General features: G+C 37.8%; 1 protein-coding gene across 6 annotated transcripts in view; it reads right to left on the bottom strand.

Moving 5' to 3' along the window:
• ACE2 (angiotensin converting enzyme 2) overlaps positions 1 to 18,807 on the bottom strand; it is an 87,505-nt gene that overhangs the window by 24,523 nt on the left and 44,175 nt on the right. For all 6 annotated transcript variants that reach the window (XM_072614302.1, XM_072614300.1, XM_072614304.1 and 3 more), the window contains 6 exons: positions 14,168 to 14,280; positions 13,158 to 13,263; positions 9,505 to 9,602; positions 8,102 to 8,271; positions 6,142 to 6,368; positions 1,004 to 1,148 (listed from right to left, as the gene is read on the bottom strand). In XM_072614302.1, coding sequence (XP_072470403.1) covers positions 1,004 to 1,148; positions 6,142 to 6,368; positions 8,102 to 8,271; positions 9,505 to 9,602; positions 13,158 to 13,263; positions 14,168 to 14,280 — 859 coding nt within the window. The remainder of the gene's footprint in view (positions 1 to 1,003; positions 1,149 to 6,141; positions 6,369 to 8,101; positions 8,272 to 9,504; positions 9,603 to 13,157; positions 13,264 to 14,167; positions 14,281 to 18,807) is intronic.

The following is an 18,807-nucleotide window of genomic DNA, read 5'->3' as shown; positions in this document are numbered from 1 at the left end:
CACATTTAAAAAAAGAATGGAACCAATTCCTAACTGGCTCCTGGTGCCAAATGCTACAGATTTCTTCTTCTTGTTCAGTCATTTTGGGGTTTTCTTGGCAAAAATACTGAAGTGATTTATCATTTCCTTCTCCAGCTTATTTTACAGATGAGGAAACTGAGGCAAGCAAGGTTAAGTGACTTGCACAACTAGTAGGTATCTGAGTCCAGATCTGAACTCAGGTCTTCCACACTCCAGGCCCAGCACTCTATTTATGTGTCACTTTCAGGTCATGTTTCTTAGTATTGCAAAACTCTTTGTCTATGTTCCCATTCTTTAGTTCATGCTGCCCCATGATTTCTACCCTTCCTGTTTCCTCTCTTCTCCTCTCTGCTTGTCTAAATCCTCTATGACCCAGCTCAAGGCCAACCACTACTCTGAAGCTTTTTTGGACTCACAGCCTACAATAATCTCTCTCTCTCTCTCTCTCTCTCTCTCTCTCTCTCTCTCTCTCTCTCTCTCTCTCTCTCTCTCTCCTTATATTCCTGTATCATCTATTGAGCATTTACATACTGCCTTGTATTATTAACTTTTTTATGTGCATGTGTCTTACCTCAAGAATGAGCTAACAAATGGTCAGTAAAAGTGGCTTACTGATGCCAAGGGGATATAAAAATAACATAAGAAAGATTTCTCACAGTGTTGGATAGAGCTTCCATGTTAGATTTATGGGGAAACATAGACAAGAAACAATGACGCTGAATAAGGCCAACTACGGCTTTTGATCTGTATCCATGGATTCACCAAAGTACCAAAACTTTAACTCTCCAACTAGATGGTAAACTATTTTTCTTTAATTTCCCTACATAAGCCCCTAACACAGGGGCAGGGAACTTTACATTTAAGTTTGGATTCAGTCAAAGGGCTCCATTTGAGGACCTAGAGGGCTGTGGATTTCCCCACTCCTGCCCTAACACGATGCCTGGCCCTATAGCAAAGGCTCAGAAACTACTTGCTAACTTACTTCATCTCCCACCACTTTTTCATCCATTCCTCTTTGGGAATTTCACCCTTGAAGACCAACCATCTCCACTTCTCCAGCATGTAAGTAAAGGGCATTGTTCCAACAATGGTGAGGGCTTGCTTGAACAGGAAATTTATTTCTGTCTCTGAAAAATGGCAAAAGAGTAGACATTAAGATAAGGCTGCTCAACTGATGCTTTGAACTAAAGAATGTCGCTTCTACCTCAAATACTAATTACTCTTTAACACATACTTTTCTTTCTATTAGATGATAATAAGCCATAGGCAAAATTATACAATCAATTCTTCATTATCTCTGATATGGTAGTTAGGCCCAGTTTTATTAAATAATTAATTTTATTTTTGTAATTAGTTTCTACCTTCTCCCCTACCCCATTTTTCACTAGAACTAATGAATGTTTTTGAATTGTGGTGATGGAGAAGACCTTTAAGAGTCCCCATTGGACAGCAAGGAGGTCAAATTAGTCAATACTTAAAGAGATTAATTCAGGCTCTTCACTAGAAGTTCAAATACTGAAGCTGAAGCTTAAATAGTTTGACCACATATTGAGAAGACAGGTTTCACTGGGAAAAGACCCTGATATTGGGTAAGATTGAAGACGAAAGGAAAAGAGGATGAGTCAGATAGTGTCATGGAAGTAAAGAACATGAACTTGGACAGGGGAGACAGTGAAGGATAGAAGGACCTGGTTTGCTATGATCCATAGGGTCACAAAGAATCTGACACAACTAAACAACTGAGCAACAACAAAGTGAACATTAGCCTGAACTGTCACCTACTTTCCCTGACCTTTTTAAAATCCTTTGATGGAGGTACCAGAAAGGAAAGAATGAAGCATTTAAGTGCCTAGCATGTGCCAGGCACTGCAATAAGCCCTTTCCAAATATTATCTCCTTTGATCTTCACAACCCTGGGAGGCAGATGTTATTTAAATGACTTTCTCAGGGTCACAAAGCTACTAAGTGTTTAAGGTTAGATTTGGATTCAGGCCTTTCTTGACTCCAAGGTACAGCTCTTTATCCACTGAGCCAGCTAGCTACCTCTAGCAATAAAATAGTAAAAAAGTCCTAGTCATAGCATGGTAGACCTAATAGGGCTCTTAGAGATCATTTGAACCACCTGCTTTTATGGATAAGGAAACGGAGACTCAGGGCAGAAACAAAAGATAAGAAAGAAAAAGACAGGATCTTAGCCTACCTAAGCAATCAGTTCCTGAACACTCAAGAACTGACCTTCATATCTACTAAGTTTCTTTCTGTTAACAGGTCCAAAATGCTTTCATCTTAAAATAACCCTGCAAATATTATCCCTATACACACATTGTCACATGGCTTGCCCAGTATCATGAAGAGTAGTGCCTTCTGGCTCCCAGATGAATAATTTAGTTACTAGACAATGCTCTCTCCCTATTTTAGTGAAATGTATCAAAATCCATAATGTCCTTATCTTCAGGAATGGAAAATCTTAATAGTAAAAAAAAGGGGGGGGGCAATGTTACATAGGGAAAAATAATGTCATGGATTATGAAGGTCTTTGCTTGAATCCCAAATCATCTTTTCTCCCTCACTAACTGCACATTGTAGGATTTATACCTGACAGGAGATTTAGATACCATCAAGTCCAATCCCTTTATTTTACAGTTGAGGAAACTGTAGTCAGAGAGATCCAGTATATTGCACAGACAGTAAATCAGAGCCAAGATTCCTCTGATTCCAAATCTGGTGCTTTTCTCATTATTTCATAATGCATGAAAAACACTTACAAACCTTAAAACACTATAAAAATGTTAGCTAATATTATTATTACTAGTACACCATTCTGTTTATTACTGAGTCATGCTACTTCTTGCTTCCAAATTATCTAGAAAAAAATCGTAACACCTCACAGAGCTGCTCTGAGGATCAAATGAGATCAGATACATGAAAATACTTTGTAACCAGAGAAGAACTATTTATATGTCAGCTAGGATTAAAACAAATCATTGTGTCTAGGGTTGGTTGAGTAATGAATGGTCAGGTCTTGGAATATCATCAATGAAATGGTATTAAAATTAGTTTGAGTATGACTACTCTCATAGTCCTTTTTCTACTGACATAGTTCATATGAAGATGTCACTATTGGTCCACCACCAAGAGGAGGGCTCAGAATGTTTTGGGGGGTATTTTTGTTTATTTTTTTGCAGTCCCCATGATAGAGTTGTGCTGATCAAGCTATAACTTCCTTCCCAGGTACCCCTTGTGAACTTTCCAAATATTATCTCATTTAATTCTCACAACAATTCTGGGAGGTAGGTGCTATTATTATCCACATTTTACAGTTGAGGAGACTAAAGCAAACAGAGGCTAAGTAGGATGGCTGGCCCAAGTTAGGGATATATTGTATGATAGTATATGGCATCAAAGGAAAACAATCCATTTTCCACCCACCACCCCCAAGTGCATGATGCTGACCTCCTTAACACAGCACTCATTAATAAAACTAGAGTTTGTTCCTTTAATAGCTAAAGCCTAAGAGAAAGAGGAAAAATTTTAGGAAAGGAAAAAGTTGTAGGAGGGAAAAAGAAACTAAATTTGTCTGATATAGCATATTTTTAATTGTTGTGTTTGTCCTTCATTCTCAAAGAGGACCATGACGTTAAGATGATGACATGACTTGCAGTTGACTTTGATTTGAGTGAGGGAGGGCTTTGCGAGGTCACCAGCATCACTTTCTCCTCCTGAGCCATCTGGGTCCAGTGGCCTGATATTCATCAGGATGACTGGAGATGACACAGGACACATACTTTTAATAGTTATTCAAAGAAGGACCCTTAAACTAAATTGGAAGAAGTTGTGAGAGCCTGATTTAGGAATAAGAGTTTTATATATGTTTAGCATGTTTCATTAAGAGTAATGAAAGGTTCTTAACTAACCTTGGATGGTTTATTGGGGAAATGCAAAACAAAACTATAATTTCCCCTCATAACTTTATGCAGTATTTTATCTTGCATTCTTCTAATGTATCACAGTTATCTGTATATGTATCCTTTCCCCTTATGAAGAGGCTTAATAAAAGCCTCTATTATGGGCTAGGCCCTAATTAGTCTATAGGTTTCTTAAGAAAATAGTCTGAGTCCTATTAATAATTTTATCTCCCCAGAACCTCTAGCAGATTATTTTGCACACAATATTTAGACAGGTATCTAGAAAGGTAGATAAATGGAAAGGGAGACAAACAGACAAATAGACAGACAGATAGATGGATGGATGGGTGGATAGACACATCAATATTTATCAAATGGTTATTAGGTGACCGGCACTGTGATAAATGCTGAGGATAAAAATGCAAGTATGTAATGTAGCTGCTGCCCTCAAGGAGTTTTAGTCTAATGGAGGAATTGGGGTTGTGAAAGAGGCAAGCAAGAATGAAGCACATAAGAATTTAATAAATTAATAAATTTCTGTTGAACAGAATTAAGTTTAAAAAATCCTGCTTGTCTTGATTCTTCCATTAAATTGTTATGTATCCCATAAGATAAATTCACTGAATCTCTCATTTGTAACATGAAAAGGTCTGAACTTCATCGTCTTTAACTTTCCTTCTCACTCTAATTTTCAGTGAATATCTAAGTGCCCCAGTAGATTGTGCTGTCTGACAAGGTTTGTAGCTTTCAAGTGGAAGGCAAAAATGAAAAGAAGAAAAGTTCTCTCCTTCCCTCCTCTGGATCCTGCTTTTGAAATGTGGACACAGTCACACTTCCTATATCACACCTTTCCCTGCTTACCTTACAAACCTACTCTGTCATCTCTATTCTCACTATACTTAGCATGTCAGGTGAGAAAACAATACAAAAGAGCACTTGGCTACCAAGAACTTTTCTCCTCACTACATTGCCAAAGCTATTATCAATTCATGGTTTCAGTGAAGGAGAAAATAAAATGGAGGACCCATATCCCAATTACTTAGTCTTCTCTGCTATTAAAAGGTTTATAAGCATTATTAATTTAAAAAAAATCAAAACTGAATAGAGACTGGAGCATGCTATTTTTCACTTTGCTCATTTAAAAAAAAATTTTGTTTGAGTACAAAGTGATTAATATGGAAATGTTTTACATGATTGCACATGTATAAAATATATCAAATTGCTTACCATTTCAGGAAGGGGGGAGGGAAGGGAGGGATAGAATTTAGAACTAATAACTTAAAAAGAAAAACAAATGTTAAAAATGTTTTAACATGTAATTTGGGAAAAAATGTTATTTAAAAAAATTGAAACTCATAAGGATCATACAGATGAGTACGGAGAGAAGCCTTTCCCTATTGCCCCAATCATTTGTCAGAACCTTTAAGCCGTACCTCCTTAAAGATCCAAAAAAGGGAATCAATAACACACAATATCTCTCTCTCTCTCTCTCTCTCTCTCTCTCTCTCTCTGTCTTTCTCTCTCTCTCGCTCTCTCTCTCTCCCCCTCCAATTCTCCAATTCAACATTTCATTGCTTCCCTTGTGCTCATTCTTTCAATGAAACTGAAATCAAACTTCTTTCATTAACCCCTCTTCTTCTTGAGCTGCCACTGTCCTTCCCCTCCAAGACAGGAAATTTATCCTCTCTATCAGAACTACAGTTCTAGAAGTCCATACAATTAGGTTCAAGAAGCCCCCTCCTGTCTGCAGGGCAGTATCCTCAAAATCTGGTTACATAAGTTTTAAAAATAATTTATTCTGGGCTATACTACTAACTAACTGTATGTTCATGGGAAAATTATAATATCTCTCAAAGTCTAAGTTTCCCCATCTATAAAATGAGGAGTTGGATGAGATGACCTCCAAGGTTACCTTCCAGACACAATATTCTTTGACTAGATAATCTCATAGATCCCTTGCAGCCTTAAGATGCTAGGATTCCATTATTTCTTTTGTTATACGGAGACAGGGGTGACAATAACAAGAAAGGAAAGGAAGACATTTTAAAAGCAATAAAAGTCTTTTCCAAGAAAACTGTCATTAGCCACATTTTACAACCTCTTTCTTTTGAACTCTAGCAGATCAATGGTTATAGATGTTATATTATGTTTGTCTTGGATACAGGGTACCTCTCCACCACTAGAGGAAAAAAAAAGAAACAATGTGAAGATTTACCACGATCCTCCTGAAAAGTTGGTGGTAGGAGACCAAGGGCTTGTAAGTGTGTAGGTGTGGCTGCCGAGAGGGACATGATTTCTCCAACTGCCTCATGGAACCCTTCATTGGCCCCACTTCTTAGTAGAAAAGGTTGGGAAGCATACGCCATGTCATACTGGATGTGACCCATCTCATGATGGGCAGTCAGAAAGTCATCCATTGTCACTTTTGTGCACATTTTAATCCTGCATTTTAGTGAAGAATAAAATCAATTAAAGTTAGTCACACAATGTTCATGCCACCTCATTCAGAGATCTTACTGTTAGCCACATACTCCAACAACTTCAAAATTAGAAAGTTCCTATGTATGCCAAAATATTTATAGCAGCACTTTTTGTGGTAGCAAAGAAATAGAAACTGAGCAGGTGCCCATCAACTGGGAATGGGTCCAACAAATGGTGGTACATGAATATAATGCAATATTACTATGTCATAAAATGTCATGAATATGAATGCAAAAAAAGTATGGGGAGTTTTTAAATGAAATAACACAAAGTTAAGTAAGCAGAATCAGGAAAACAATTTACATGACTATGACAATGAAAACCGAAAAAGAAAGAAAGAAGGAAAGGAAGAAAGATTAAGAAAGAAGGAAAGCAAACCCTGTCAAAATATAATGACAAAGCTTAGAATCAAAGAAGAGATTGAAAAAAACCCTCCCTTCACTGAAGAAATGTTGGACTTCAGTGTGGAACACCAAACACATACTCAGCTAATGTTTCAATTAGTTCTAGAAGACTTTTTTTTCTCTTTTTTTTTTAAATTATCTGTTACAGGCTCAGATTCAATCCAGCTCAGACTGTCTAGCTGGGATTCTATCTGGCCTGCTTGTGAATACAAGCGTTACAAATGCTTAGGCTTCTTAAGAGGCAACCCAATTAGGCGAATCCTTAATAAACTTTGTTTCTTTGGCTTTCAGAAGGCTTGAGTCGAATTCATTCGAGCACGACCCGGACTGTCGGTATTTTGGGGTCCCCTTCACCCCAAAACCTCATCATTTATGGTTCCCTGATCCAGGCAATAAGGTGGCACAATGGATAGAATGCTGGGAATGGAGTCTAGAAGGAGACAGGAATAAGCCTTTATATAATCCCTACTATGTTCTAGGCACCATATGAAACCAAAAAGTAAAACATCAGATAGCATGCAGAAAATATTGGAGAATGTTCAGTCGGGCTTTTTTTTCTTCTGAAATGAGAATAATGGGCAGCTGTCACCTCACAAAGTTATACTGTCAGAGGAAGACTCTTGCTCTGAGTGAAGACCTACCACTCTTTCAGTAACTAGAATTAATCTGCAAAGACAAATGGGGCCCTTTTTTCCATCTGAAAGAAAATGACCAAAGAAAGCAGACTGCCAGGAGAAAAAACATCTTCTTAATTGGAGAAAAGCAAATCCATTTGGCCCAGTGCAAAAACTCACAAATTTGTGTTTTGTGTTTCACACTCGACTTGAATCTTCTGGGATTTGAATTCTGTTTGTGCTTGGCAAGAGACAACATGTTTCTTCAAATAAAAACATCTTTAAGAGGCTCCAAAAAAAATAAATAAATAAATAAATTATCTGTTACAAAGGATAACTCTCTGATCAAGAGAATGGGGGATAGGTCTGTAAATAAAGGTGATTTGAAAACAAAATTTATAAATGCAAATTAGAATGAGTTACACTGTTTATCACAATGCAGTTGCTTGGACCTTGGGCTTCATGAATGCCATTTTTTTAAAGAAGCCTGACAACAGCCTTTCAAGGTTGGGAGGCCTACAAAAGTACTGTCAGACCCACAAAATAGACACTGATCCCATACACATTTACTTCCTCTGCCTCCAAACAATGCTGCATCTTTCCACCAGTCTCCAGACCACCAGGTCAATAGATTCACTCTCCCAACTAAAATGTCTGAAAAACATGATATCAATACCTGAAATCCCCTTTTCCTAAATCCCAGGCTGTAGGATGGCAAACCACTTTTCTGCCATCACCAGGCTCTGTGAGCATTGAGTTTTGCCAGAAACCCTCCGTCATGTTATAGAGGCCAATAGATATAAAGAATTTCTCAGCTTCCTCAAATATCCTTAGTGCGTTCCAATTCTGAAAAGTTTAATAACACCAAGTTAGTATGCAGAGAATGTTTAGGGAAGGTTTGTAAAGCGTTTGTAGTTTAAAAGGGGGATATGATGGTACTAAGGGCTCTGCCAGATCTCACAGCCTGATGGGAAGCCGGATACAACACAGTGGAATGTGAGATAACCTAGACTTTAGAATTTTGGGAAGGGAATGGGCTGTGCTAGGGAGAAACAATAGTTGGACTCTTCCAACTTTGATGATTCTGCCTATGGATCTGACATCACAGGAACAGGCTTTGCCTAAAAGTGATCATCTAACTCTAAGATCCAACTGGATTGATCTGAAAAAAACACCCAAGAGTAAATCACAGAGAAAAGTTTCATTCTCATGTTTTTATTTTTATTTTCCCATTTGTCCTCTCTCTGGGTGAAGATTCTGCTAAGATAAATTAGACAGAGATCTTTCCTTAGAGACACAAAGATTAAGCCCTGCCTCTGACACACTTTGGCAGTATGACCTTGGTCAAATCATTAAGCTCTCAGTGCTCCTGGCAACCCTCAGAGACTACACAGAAGATGCAGAAAGAAGTACTGACTTCCATTAATATAGCAAGATTCCTTTTATCTGGGATTTCCCAATATGAATAAAATTATAAATCTAGGCACTATTCTTGAATAATGATAGGACCAAAAGATGATAATATCTCAAAGGACTTCTGGTCTGATCTTCCCTTTGAATGGTCCCACATCACCTTGGCCATTGTTGCTTGCTATATAATCAACCCAAGATGAATGAAATCAAAACTCACCAGAGGTAGGGAGCTATTCACTCCCAGGACAAATTTCCTGGGTTCAATTTCATATAAACTAAATGTTAATAAGTATCTAAAGCTGTCCAAGTGGCGGTATTCTTGTATGCCTCCTACTAATGATTGTTAGACAATTACTAACCATCTTGTAATGCTGATGTTAAAATATCAATCAAAGTGATCTCCTTCTTTGGAAAATATGGGAAAATCTGAAATTGAATGTCATGAAGCGGACCTCGAGCCCAATAATTCTGAGAGCCCAAATATCAATACTATCTAATTTTCCAAAGGAAAAATGCCACATCAGAAAAATCTTTAAATTGGTCTAGAAATCTCTATACATCTTTACACAGTTTTGCATATCATTGACTAGAACAGGACAGGCAGGAGAGCATAAAGAAAATAAGATGAAGGTAAAACTCAAATTTACAAAATTGTGTTCAAGTTACCTGGTCCTTCATGGCCTCAGTCACATCAATGTTTGGTTTTTCTGAAAAGGGTACTGTCAGTGAATATAGATTTGTCCAAAATCTGCCCCACATGTCACCTGAAATAAAGAAATACCCAGCAAAGTACGTAAGAAAGACAATAGAAAAATAGTCACAGTTTCTAAGTAGTGCTTGAAGTAAGAGGGTTTGCGACACTCCAGGCCTCATTAGGACTTTTAAAAAATCTGCTTTCCTACTTGCCTACTCACTGCCACCTGCAGTGCCCCCCCCCCCCATCGTAATTACCCTTTGTTCTCCCTTTCCTTGTATTTTCTTATACTACTCCATAAATATATCAAAGCAGGTGAAACAAAGTTTAAAAACATCAAAATTATATGGAAATAATGGAACGAATCTGTTCAGAGGCTTCCAATAAACAATTAGATCCATCCTAGCTCAATGCAGTTTATGCTGTGGGGAGAAAGAGTTTCTATTCAAAGCTTCTACTCTTTTATATTCCATCATCCTTTGGTCCAACAGTCCTCATTAAATAAAGTCCTCTTGAGGAGGACTATATCATTTTTTTTAACTTTCTATGCACAGTGCTTTTTTTTGCACATAATAGACTATTGTATATAACCCAGTGATGTGCTGTATGTCTGTTGTCCAGTTCAGCTAAATCCTGAAAGGCTCATGAAGAGATTGATTTCGAGGTAATGATTTTTTAAGCCAAAGCAAATTTGAATGGCCACCTCCTTTGTCACAGAGATGTGACCAGCATCAGAAGAGGGAGTACTCAGGTCTATGAAATGGCAGATTGATGTGCTGAAATCATTGGCTGATGATTACTAATGATAATAAATATAGAACCCAAATTTGGAGAATTTTGCATTAGATTCTCCTTATTGGTAGAGAGAATGCTGACAGGATACTCCTTTGCCTTCATGAGGGACAGGGTTGGCAAGAGAGTTTTGAAGATAAGAGGCATTTTTCATTACTTCTTCAAGAGAGATATACATGGCTTCAGATAGACTCTCTTTAGTAGGAAAAAAGAGACTCTTTTGTTGGTGTATAGGGACAGACAGTGCCTAAACATGTCCCTGATTTCTAGCATGTCTCCCTAGAGATGTCTCTCTTGGGTGAGATTGGGGTCTCTCAGTTGATTGAATCATCTCACTCCCAGAAGGGACATTCATTAGTTATGTGTATTTTAGAATATAATAATATTCTAGTCTGAGTAACTCCCAATTTTTGTTTGCTATTTGCTTGGATAAATGGATTTATTCACTGTTCAGTATTTTGAACTCAGATCTTTCTGGTTTTGAAGCCAACTTTTATACCTTGCAAAACTCCCTGAGTAGTGGGTAGTAAAAACCAGATTAAAATGTAATTAGAAAGTATTTAACAAAATAAATAAAAATATAATACAACATAGATAATGTTAATTCATAGTTTATTGAGTCAATATGTGGCCCACAGGTATCCCTGAGTTTAAAACAACTGCACTACACTGTGCTTAAATACCAGTGTAGTTATTACCATCACCATTTTAGATATGAAAAGATGCTTATAAGGTGAAGTGGAGTGTCCATTGTTACAATGTTAGTAAGAGTCAGAATCTGAACCCATGTATCCTGACTCTACATCCAAAGCTATTTTTGCTATTCCATAATGCATTATTATGCTTATCTAGATTAAACTGTAAACTTCAAGAGGGAAGGATCAGTTCCCTCTAAGCAGAGTACAGGATTACCTAGCAAGGAAATGCTCCTGCTCTTCTCAGTCTGTCCACCTATGCACACTGCATCCCTCAATTTCTCCCATACCTGAAACTGGTGACAGGAAGGAGGTCTATAGTATAGTATGCAGTGAATTCCGGGACATAGCCTTATCTCCCCTTGGAGCTCACATGGAACAGTAGTGGTCTACTGTTCATGCCTTAGGAACTGATGGTGAACCACATTCCCTACTCAGGACAGGGCTACTAACTAGCAGAGAATATTGATACCCTAAGACATGCTGAATAATTCCCACCCAAATGTTTAAAATGAGGCAGAACAAGTAGTTTCTAGATAAATACAAAATATTCCCTTAAGGAGGGGTCACCCATCCTTCACGTTGGAAGTCACAGAATTCTGGTAACTCCCCCTGAAATCAAGTTTCATGTGTATTCTCATGAAACTAACATTCATAGGAGACTATGATGGATAATATTGTATTATTGTATATTGTATGTACAGGGAATAAGTTTAATTAGAGGATAGTTCTCAATCAGAATGTAACTCCAGCCAGACAACTAGAACTTTCGAAAATTCTGATCTATTCTTTGCTTGCAAGAAGACAAAGCTCTTAGGGTTATTTTTTGGGGGAGGGAGAGGTGGAGGTTCTCTCACCTTGCAGATGTACTGAAAGCAAGACAGCACATCTTGCTGGTAATCTCACTTTAACCACTTACAGAATTCAATAAGTGGCAGCTAGGTGGCACAATGGAAAGAGTGCCAGGCATGCAATTGGTTGGACTCATCTTCTTGAATTCAAATCTTCCCTTAGACAGTTTACTAGCTGTGTGTGACCCTGGACAAGTCACTTAACCCTATTTGCCTCATCTTCCTCATCTATAAAATGAGCTGGAGAAGAAAATGGCAGATTGTGCCAGTATCTCTGACAAGAAAATTCCAGATGATGTTATCATGCTTTGGAAGCAACTGAAAAATGACTGAACAACTAGAGTTCGGTGAACTAACAGAAGAGGGCAGCAGAGAACAATGCCTGAAGCCCAAACTGTAAATTGATGGCCTTCTGCCATTCCTCAACCAGAGGAATCCTCATACCTGAGACTTCTTTAAAAGGACACAGAGACATTTGGAATCTGAACCAGAGGCTGCCCAATCAAGACTTTTAGGTTTTGTGTTTTTATTCATTCAATAAAACTTTCTCCTCCAATATAGTAAACTTTCTCTTTTGCAATGCAACAGAGTGGGTTGGTTTTTTTTTAAGTTTACTATGTAAGGGAATGGGCACTAAAAGAAGCGGGAAAAATCTCTAGGTTGCCTACCTCCACTGAATGTAAGGTTCTCAGGGATGAGTCTGTTTCATTTTGGTATCTTTAGTCCCTTACACAATACCTGGCATGCCATACTGGCTTAATAAATGTTTGCAGACTGGCTGATTGATGAGAAACTTTGACCACAGGGTTCCAGATACAGGACAGAACTATAGACCTCCTCTGAGAAAGGGGCATTTCCTGGGGGATGCATTTTGAATTATGGTTTCCTTCTACAAAATCCATTTGAGTCACGAAATTCATCAAAGGTTTTTATCTCAGATCTATAACTTTGTGATGTGCCTGAGGCAAGCTTTATAAAATTTAATTTGGGGACAAACCTGCAGAATAAGAGCTCTCAAATCAACTTTTAAAGACAAATTAAATGGGAAGAGGAGTTTAATTTGGGAGAAAAGGGGTTAGATGAGATCCTGGGAAACAGGGACACTGCTCTGGGGGAATGGCTTCCTAATTAATTATGCCTACTAACTAGATTCTGGTTCAATTGTGTATAGATGTTAGAGGCTTGGGAAATGCAACTCCCTCTGTTTGTCCCTGTGCCCAAAAGCAATAAACACCACATGACTGATAGAAATAAATAATAAAAAGATGGTAGATTGCCTTTTATTACCAAGCAAATGAGCAGGAAGACCCCCAGTTTCACTTATTAGAGGGCCATAGGTGGCCATCATCCTTCTCCTCACATAGGCATGTAGATGTTCATACAGTGGTTTTATCTGAAAAAAAAATCAACAAAATATGAAGGACACCAAGTAAACAGCAGTTCATCCTATCCTCTCATGTCCGAGTCCAGAAGCTGGAGTTTTGTTGTACACTACTAGTATATAAGAAAAATTTTTCTCCCACTCTGAGAAATCAGGAGAAACCAAAAATATATCTTCTATTCCTTTTTTATGGCAATTCATTCCAGCCCAGGTTTAGATTTATGAATTCATACCCAGAACTCTTCTGAAGGAATACATCATTTTGAGGATATTGCCAGATTTTATTTTTGACAACCCAGTCTGAGCTAGGTAAACCTTCAGCAAGTCAATGAACACTTCTGGGGCTCCATTTTCTCATCGAAGAGGGTATTGGAGAAGACAACGTGAGCTGCCTAGAGGGGGAAGTTTGGAGGGAAAGTCCAGGAATCAGAGTGTAAGGAGAGGAAACTGTTGCAAATTGTCCATAGGAACTTCCCTGAAGCCTTCTTCAGGGCAAAAACAAAAATAAATGAAGAAGAAAATAAATAAGGGTTGGAGGTGGGAAGGAAATACCACTGGGAGAAAAGGCTAAAGGACTGTTCTAGTAACTTTCCTATTCCCACTTTTCACTCACTGTTTGAGAGCAGTATACAAATAGGGAACAGTGAGTAATAGTGGGCACTTCTATACCTTTTCCTCACCTGCAGAAGTTAACAACCTGAGAGGATTAGACATGATAACTTCAGACTCTCCCAGTGATAAAATTCTATAAGTTTATGAATTGAGGACACCTAGAAAGAACTGGGAAGGATGGAAAGGAAAAGAATTCCACTGAATATTATTTCTCTGTTCTAATTAATCATCCATCAGTCTCTACATGTGGTCCCAATTGGTAGGGCAGGTATGAATTAAGTGACATCCTTGAACTATTTGTTACCTGGAGAAAGATTTTTTCCACATCTTCAATCAGTTGAGAACGACTATAGTCATATTCACTTGATCCTTCAATTTCATAATTTCCCCTCCAATAATCCCCATAGTCTTCATAGTCTTTAAAAACAAAACAAAATATTAACTCAACAAATCCTCAATACAAATCATGTACAAATTGAAAGAGGAGTATGACATTTAGGAGACCAAATTTGGAATGACTAGGACTTTAGTTTAAATGTTGCTTCTGACACAAATTAGTTGTACAACCATGGGCTAATCATAATTTCAGAGTGGCCCAGGCAACTCTCTACGTCTTTAATTTACAGATGAGTTACTAATTTACATCAATGGATGGAATTTCCACAATGAGAGTTCTCATCAATGATGAAGTCATAAAATGTGCCAGGTACTGTGTTAGGCACTAAGGATACAGGTTGCTGTTGTGTTCGTCCTTTGTTCTCCAAGAGGACCATGACTGTCAAGATGATGACAAGATGTGCAGTTGACTTTGATTTAAGTGAGGGAGGGCTGTGCAAGGTCACCAACCTCACTTTCTAAGGATACAAAGATGAAATAGGAGACAGTGCCTGTTTTTTTAAAAATATATAGTTAAATAGAAGGGAATAAGATATTAACTTAAATAAGCACAATCAATACAGAATGTATTAAACACAAAGGAAGGGTCTAGGCAAAATGTTTTCTGATAAGGGAAGATTTTTATCTAGGGGATCAGAGGCATCTGGGGGGTAGTAACCTAATGGAGTTGAAGGAAGAGGATTTGGTGTGAAGGCAGAGACCTTGAGTGAATACAAAAGTAGGAGAGAGGATGATGAAATCAGAGGTCACTCAGAAATCCAGTTTGTCATGTAGAATACGTGTAGGGGAGTAGTAAGAAGGCTGGAATCAGAATGTGGAAAGCCTAAAATACCAGGCTAACTAGTTTGTATTTTATCATACAGGAAATAAAAGAGGCTACTAAAGGCTTTTAGCATGGCAGTGATACGCTCAGAGACATTTGTTAGGAAGATCATTTCAGCAAACTCTGTGAAAGATTAATTATAAGAAGGAAAGACCAGAAGTAGAAATATCAGTTAAAAGGCTATTACAATAGCTCTGGTAAGAGATAATGAGGCCCCGAATTAGGATGGTGGCAGTATTTGTCAAGCAGAGGTGACATATCCAAGAAATGTTACAGAGGTAGATTCAACTGGACCTGGCAAGAAATTGGATATAGTGGAAAGGAAAGAAAGAAGAGTCAAAGACATAAACTTTGAGCCTGAATACAGAAAGGATAATGGTGGCAGTGGTGGTGGGGATGATGAAGATGATAACAACAACTTTTGTAAAGAATTTCATGACTTGCAAAAGGTTTTATTACATTATCTCATGACAGCCTCACAACAACCATGGGGGTAGGCATTATCATCACCCCCACTTTATAAATGAGGAAACTAAGACAAACAGAGGTAAGATGAATTGCCCAGGATCATACAGCTAATAAGTGTCTGCAGTAGAGTCTTAATTCTGGTCTTCTTATTTCATGTCCAGCACTCTATCCACTGATTCACCTTACTTGCCTTTAGGTAATAATGTTAACAGAAATCATGTTTGAGGGACAGCTAGGATCTGGGGAAGATGATGAGTTAATTTTTAGCTGTGTTGAGTGTATCAGTGATATATGTAGAAGGAGATGTCCAGTGACCATGGGAAAAGCAGGACTGAAAATGAGGGTAGAGATTAAGGCTCAATATATAAGTCAGTAAATAATTAGTATAGGGATGAAAAATGAAACTTTGGGAGTAAAAGAATGCAAGGAAAGATTATAAAGGGAGAGAAGACCAAAGACAGAGCCAAGGGAGACTTCTGCACTTAGGAGCAGAAGGCTGCTAAAGTAGGGAAAGGCTGGAAAGAGAAGAGACAGATATGCCAAAAGAGGAGGAATTTATTTTAATTACAATACAAATACATAAGATTTGTACACAATTAAAATAATTGTTGCTTAGTTGTTTTCAGTGTGACTCTGTGATCCCATTCAGGATTTTGGGGCAAAGATACTGGAGTGGTTTGCTATTTCCTTCTTTAGCTCATTTTACAGATGAGAAAACTGAGGCAAACAGGGTTAAGAGATTTGGTCACATTGCTAGTTAAGTGTCTGAGGCTGATTTTGAATTCAGCTCAGCTCAACTCCTGACCAGCTACAGCTCTATCTACTGCAATACCTAGATGATCTAATTAAAAGAATACAGAAGTTAAAAATAACCCCATACGAAATACTTTTCTGAAGTTTTTACTAGTCTTAATCACATTTGTCAGAATCAGAAAGATGAACCACAGAGGACAACAGTATACACAGCGTACACCTTTAACCTGAGAGAGGCTTGAAGTCTGGAGATCATGCTCGCTCAGAAAAGTCAAGACAGGTTTGTAGCAAAAGAGCTATTATTTAGGTATTCAATAATATTTTATACTGTTTGTGGGCTTTGGTTTCAACTTTTATTCAGAGAAGTAAAGACTAAGAGAAAGTAGATACAGAGATTGTGGAACATATGAAGAGTTCATATAAGAAAATGACGACCAATTAATTTTCCCATCCCTACCACAGGCAAAAGAAGGAGCAAATGAAGTTCTAGGATGGGAGTCAGAAAGACTTGAATTTAAATTCCACCTAAGACATTTACTCTCTATATCACCTTGGGTAAGTTACCTAATCTTTCTCTGCCTCAGTTTCCTCAACTGTAAAGTGGTGATGATAATAATAGCATCTACCTTACCAGGATCAAATGTGATAATATTTGTAAGGCTTTTAGCACAGTGCCTAGTACACATTAGGTACTTAATAAATGCTTGTTTACTTCCTTAATTCCTTCCTTCCTTCCTTTCTATCTTCTTTCCTTCCTTTCTTCCTTCCATCCTTTGCTCCTTCTAGCCTATCTCCAGAGGTAGACATTTAGGTCTTTCAAAAGTTAAGACTCATGACTACTTTTGGGAGTTGTTATAGAAGGGATTCCTGGTTAGATATAGGTTAGACCTAAATATCTGGAGGACCTGCGTTCAGATGTCAGCTTTTCTATTTGTTATCTGTGTGAATGAATACTTTTCACCTTTCCTGGGTCACAGTTTACAGGCATATCTTGTTTCACTTCCATTATTGTGCTTTGCTTTATTGTATTTCATTGATATTGCATTTTTTTTTTTTTACAAATTGAAGCTTTGTGGCAACTCTGCATCGTCTATTGGCATCATTTTCCCAACAGCATACACTTAAATCATGTCTGTGTCACATTCTGATCATTCTCACAATATTTCAGACATTTTCATCATTATTATGTCTGTCATGGTGATCTGTGATCAGTGATTGTTGATGTTACTATTGTTAATTGTTTGTTTTGGGGAGCCACAAACTGCACCATATAATACAACAAACTTAACTTATAAGTCATTTCTGTGGTCCAACTCTCTCCCTCTCCTTGGGTCTTCCCATTTCCTGGTACACCACAAATTGGAAAAATATTACATAAACTTAGTAGATTAAGCAGCAGCAGGGATTGAGAGGATTGACTCCAATTTTGGTGAAATGCTATCAAACAGTATCCCATGCTACAGGAAGCATCAATTGATACAACAAACTTCATTGCTGTCTTATTTTAAGAAATCACCACAGTTACCTCAACCTTCAGCAACTACTACCCTGATCAGCCAGCAGCCATCAATACTGAGGCCAGATCCTCCACTAGCAAAAAGATTACTGCTTACTGAAGACTCAGGTGGATGGTCAGCATTTTTTGTAATAAAGCAATTAAGATATGTACAGTTTTTTTTAGACCTAATACTATAGCACACTTAGCAGACCATAGTATAATGTAAATAAAAATTTTATATGCAATGAAAACCAAAGGATTTGTGTGACTCACTTTATTGCAATGTTTGCTTTGTTGCGATCTTCTAGAATGGAATCTACAATATCTTTATGCCCTGTACATATGTGTAAAAGGAAGGAGTTGTATTAGACAATCTTATGATACTTTTCAATTTCTCTAAATCTATGAATTACAGGGTCTGTTCCAACTCTGGGATTCTGTATTCTTTGATATGGCTCTAATCTTTGCTCTTCTGCTAATGAGACCTTGGTCAAATCTGGCAGTCCTTACAAAGTCCCAGGCTTTGTGAGAAGCTCTGAGACGATAAATACAAAAAGAAAGATGGTACCTGCTCTCAAGGTGTTTACATTCTAATGGAAGCACATAAAAGAAAGCTGAACGGTGGCTTAGGAAATAAGTGTCCAGGGCACAGTAAGAGAATCGAGAGTGTAGCATAGTAAGAAATGAGATGTGAGTGGCCTGAGTGCCCTCCTTACTGAAACTTTTCAGGGGTGCTTCCTCATCTATATAATAAGGGAATTAGACTCGACTTGTGGTGTCAAAATCAAATAGAAACAGACCGCTGAAGGCAGCAGATTTGACTTCAGGACCCACAAGTTATCATTATCAATGTCGCATTTTATTTTTACTTATTTTGTTAAACATTTTCCAGTTACATTTTAGTCTGGTTCCAGGTCACTCAGGGAATTCTACCAACCACTGGCCATGAGTTTGATATTTCTAGCCTCAACTAACGGGTTCTTCAACTCCAAGAATCTGTACTTAT

The sequence above is a fragment of the Notamacropus eugenii genome, chromosome 5, assembly GCF_028372415.1.
Source record: "Notamacropus eugenii isolate mMacEug1 chromosome 5, mMacEug1.pri_v2, whole genome shotgun sequence".
In the NCBI taxonomy this organism is placed as follows: Eukaryota; Metazoa; Chordata; class Mammalia; order Diprotodontia; family Macropodidae; genus Notamacropus; species Notamacropus eugenii.
The sequence above is the reverse complement of the archived record's forward strand: the minus strand, read 5'-3'. Positions and strand labels throughout refer to the sequence as shown.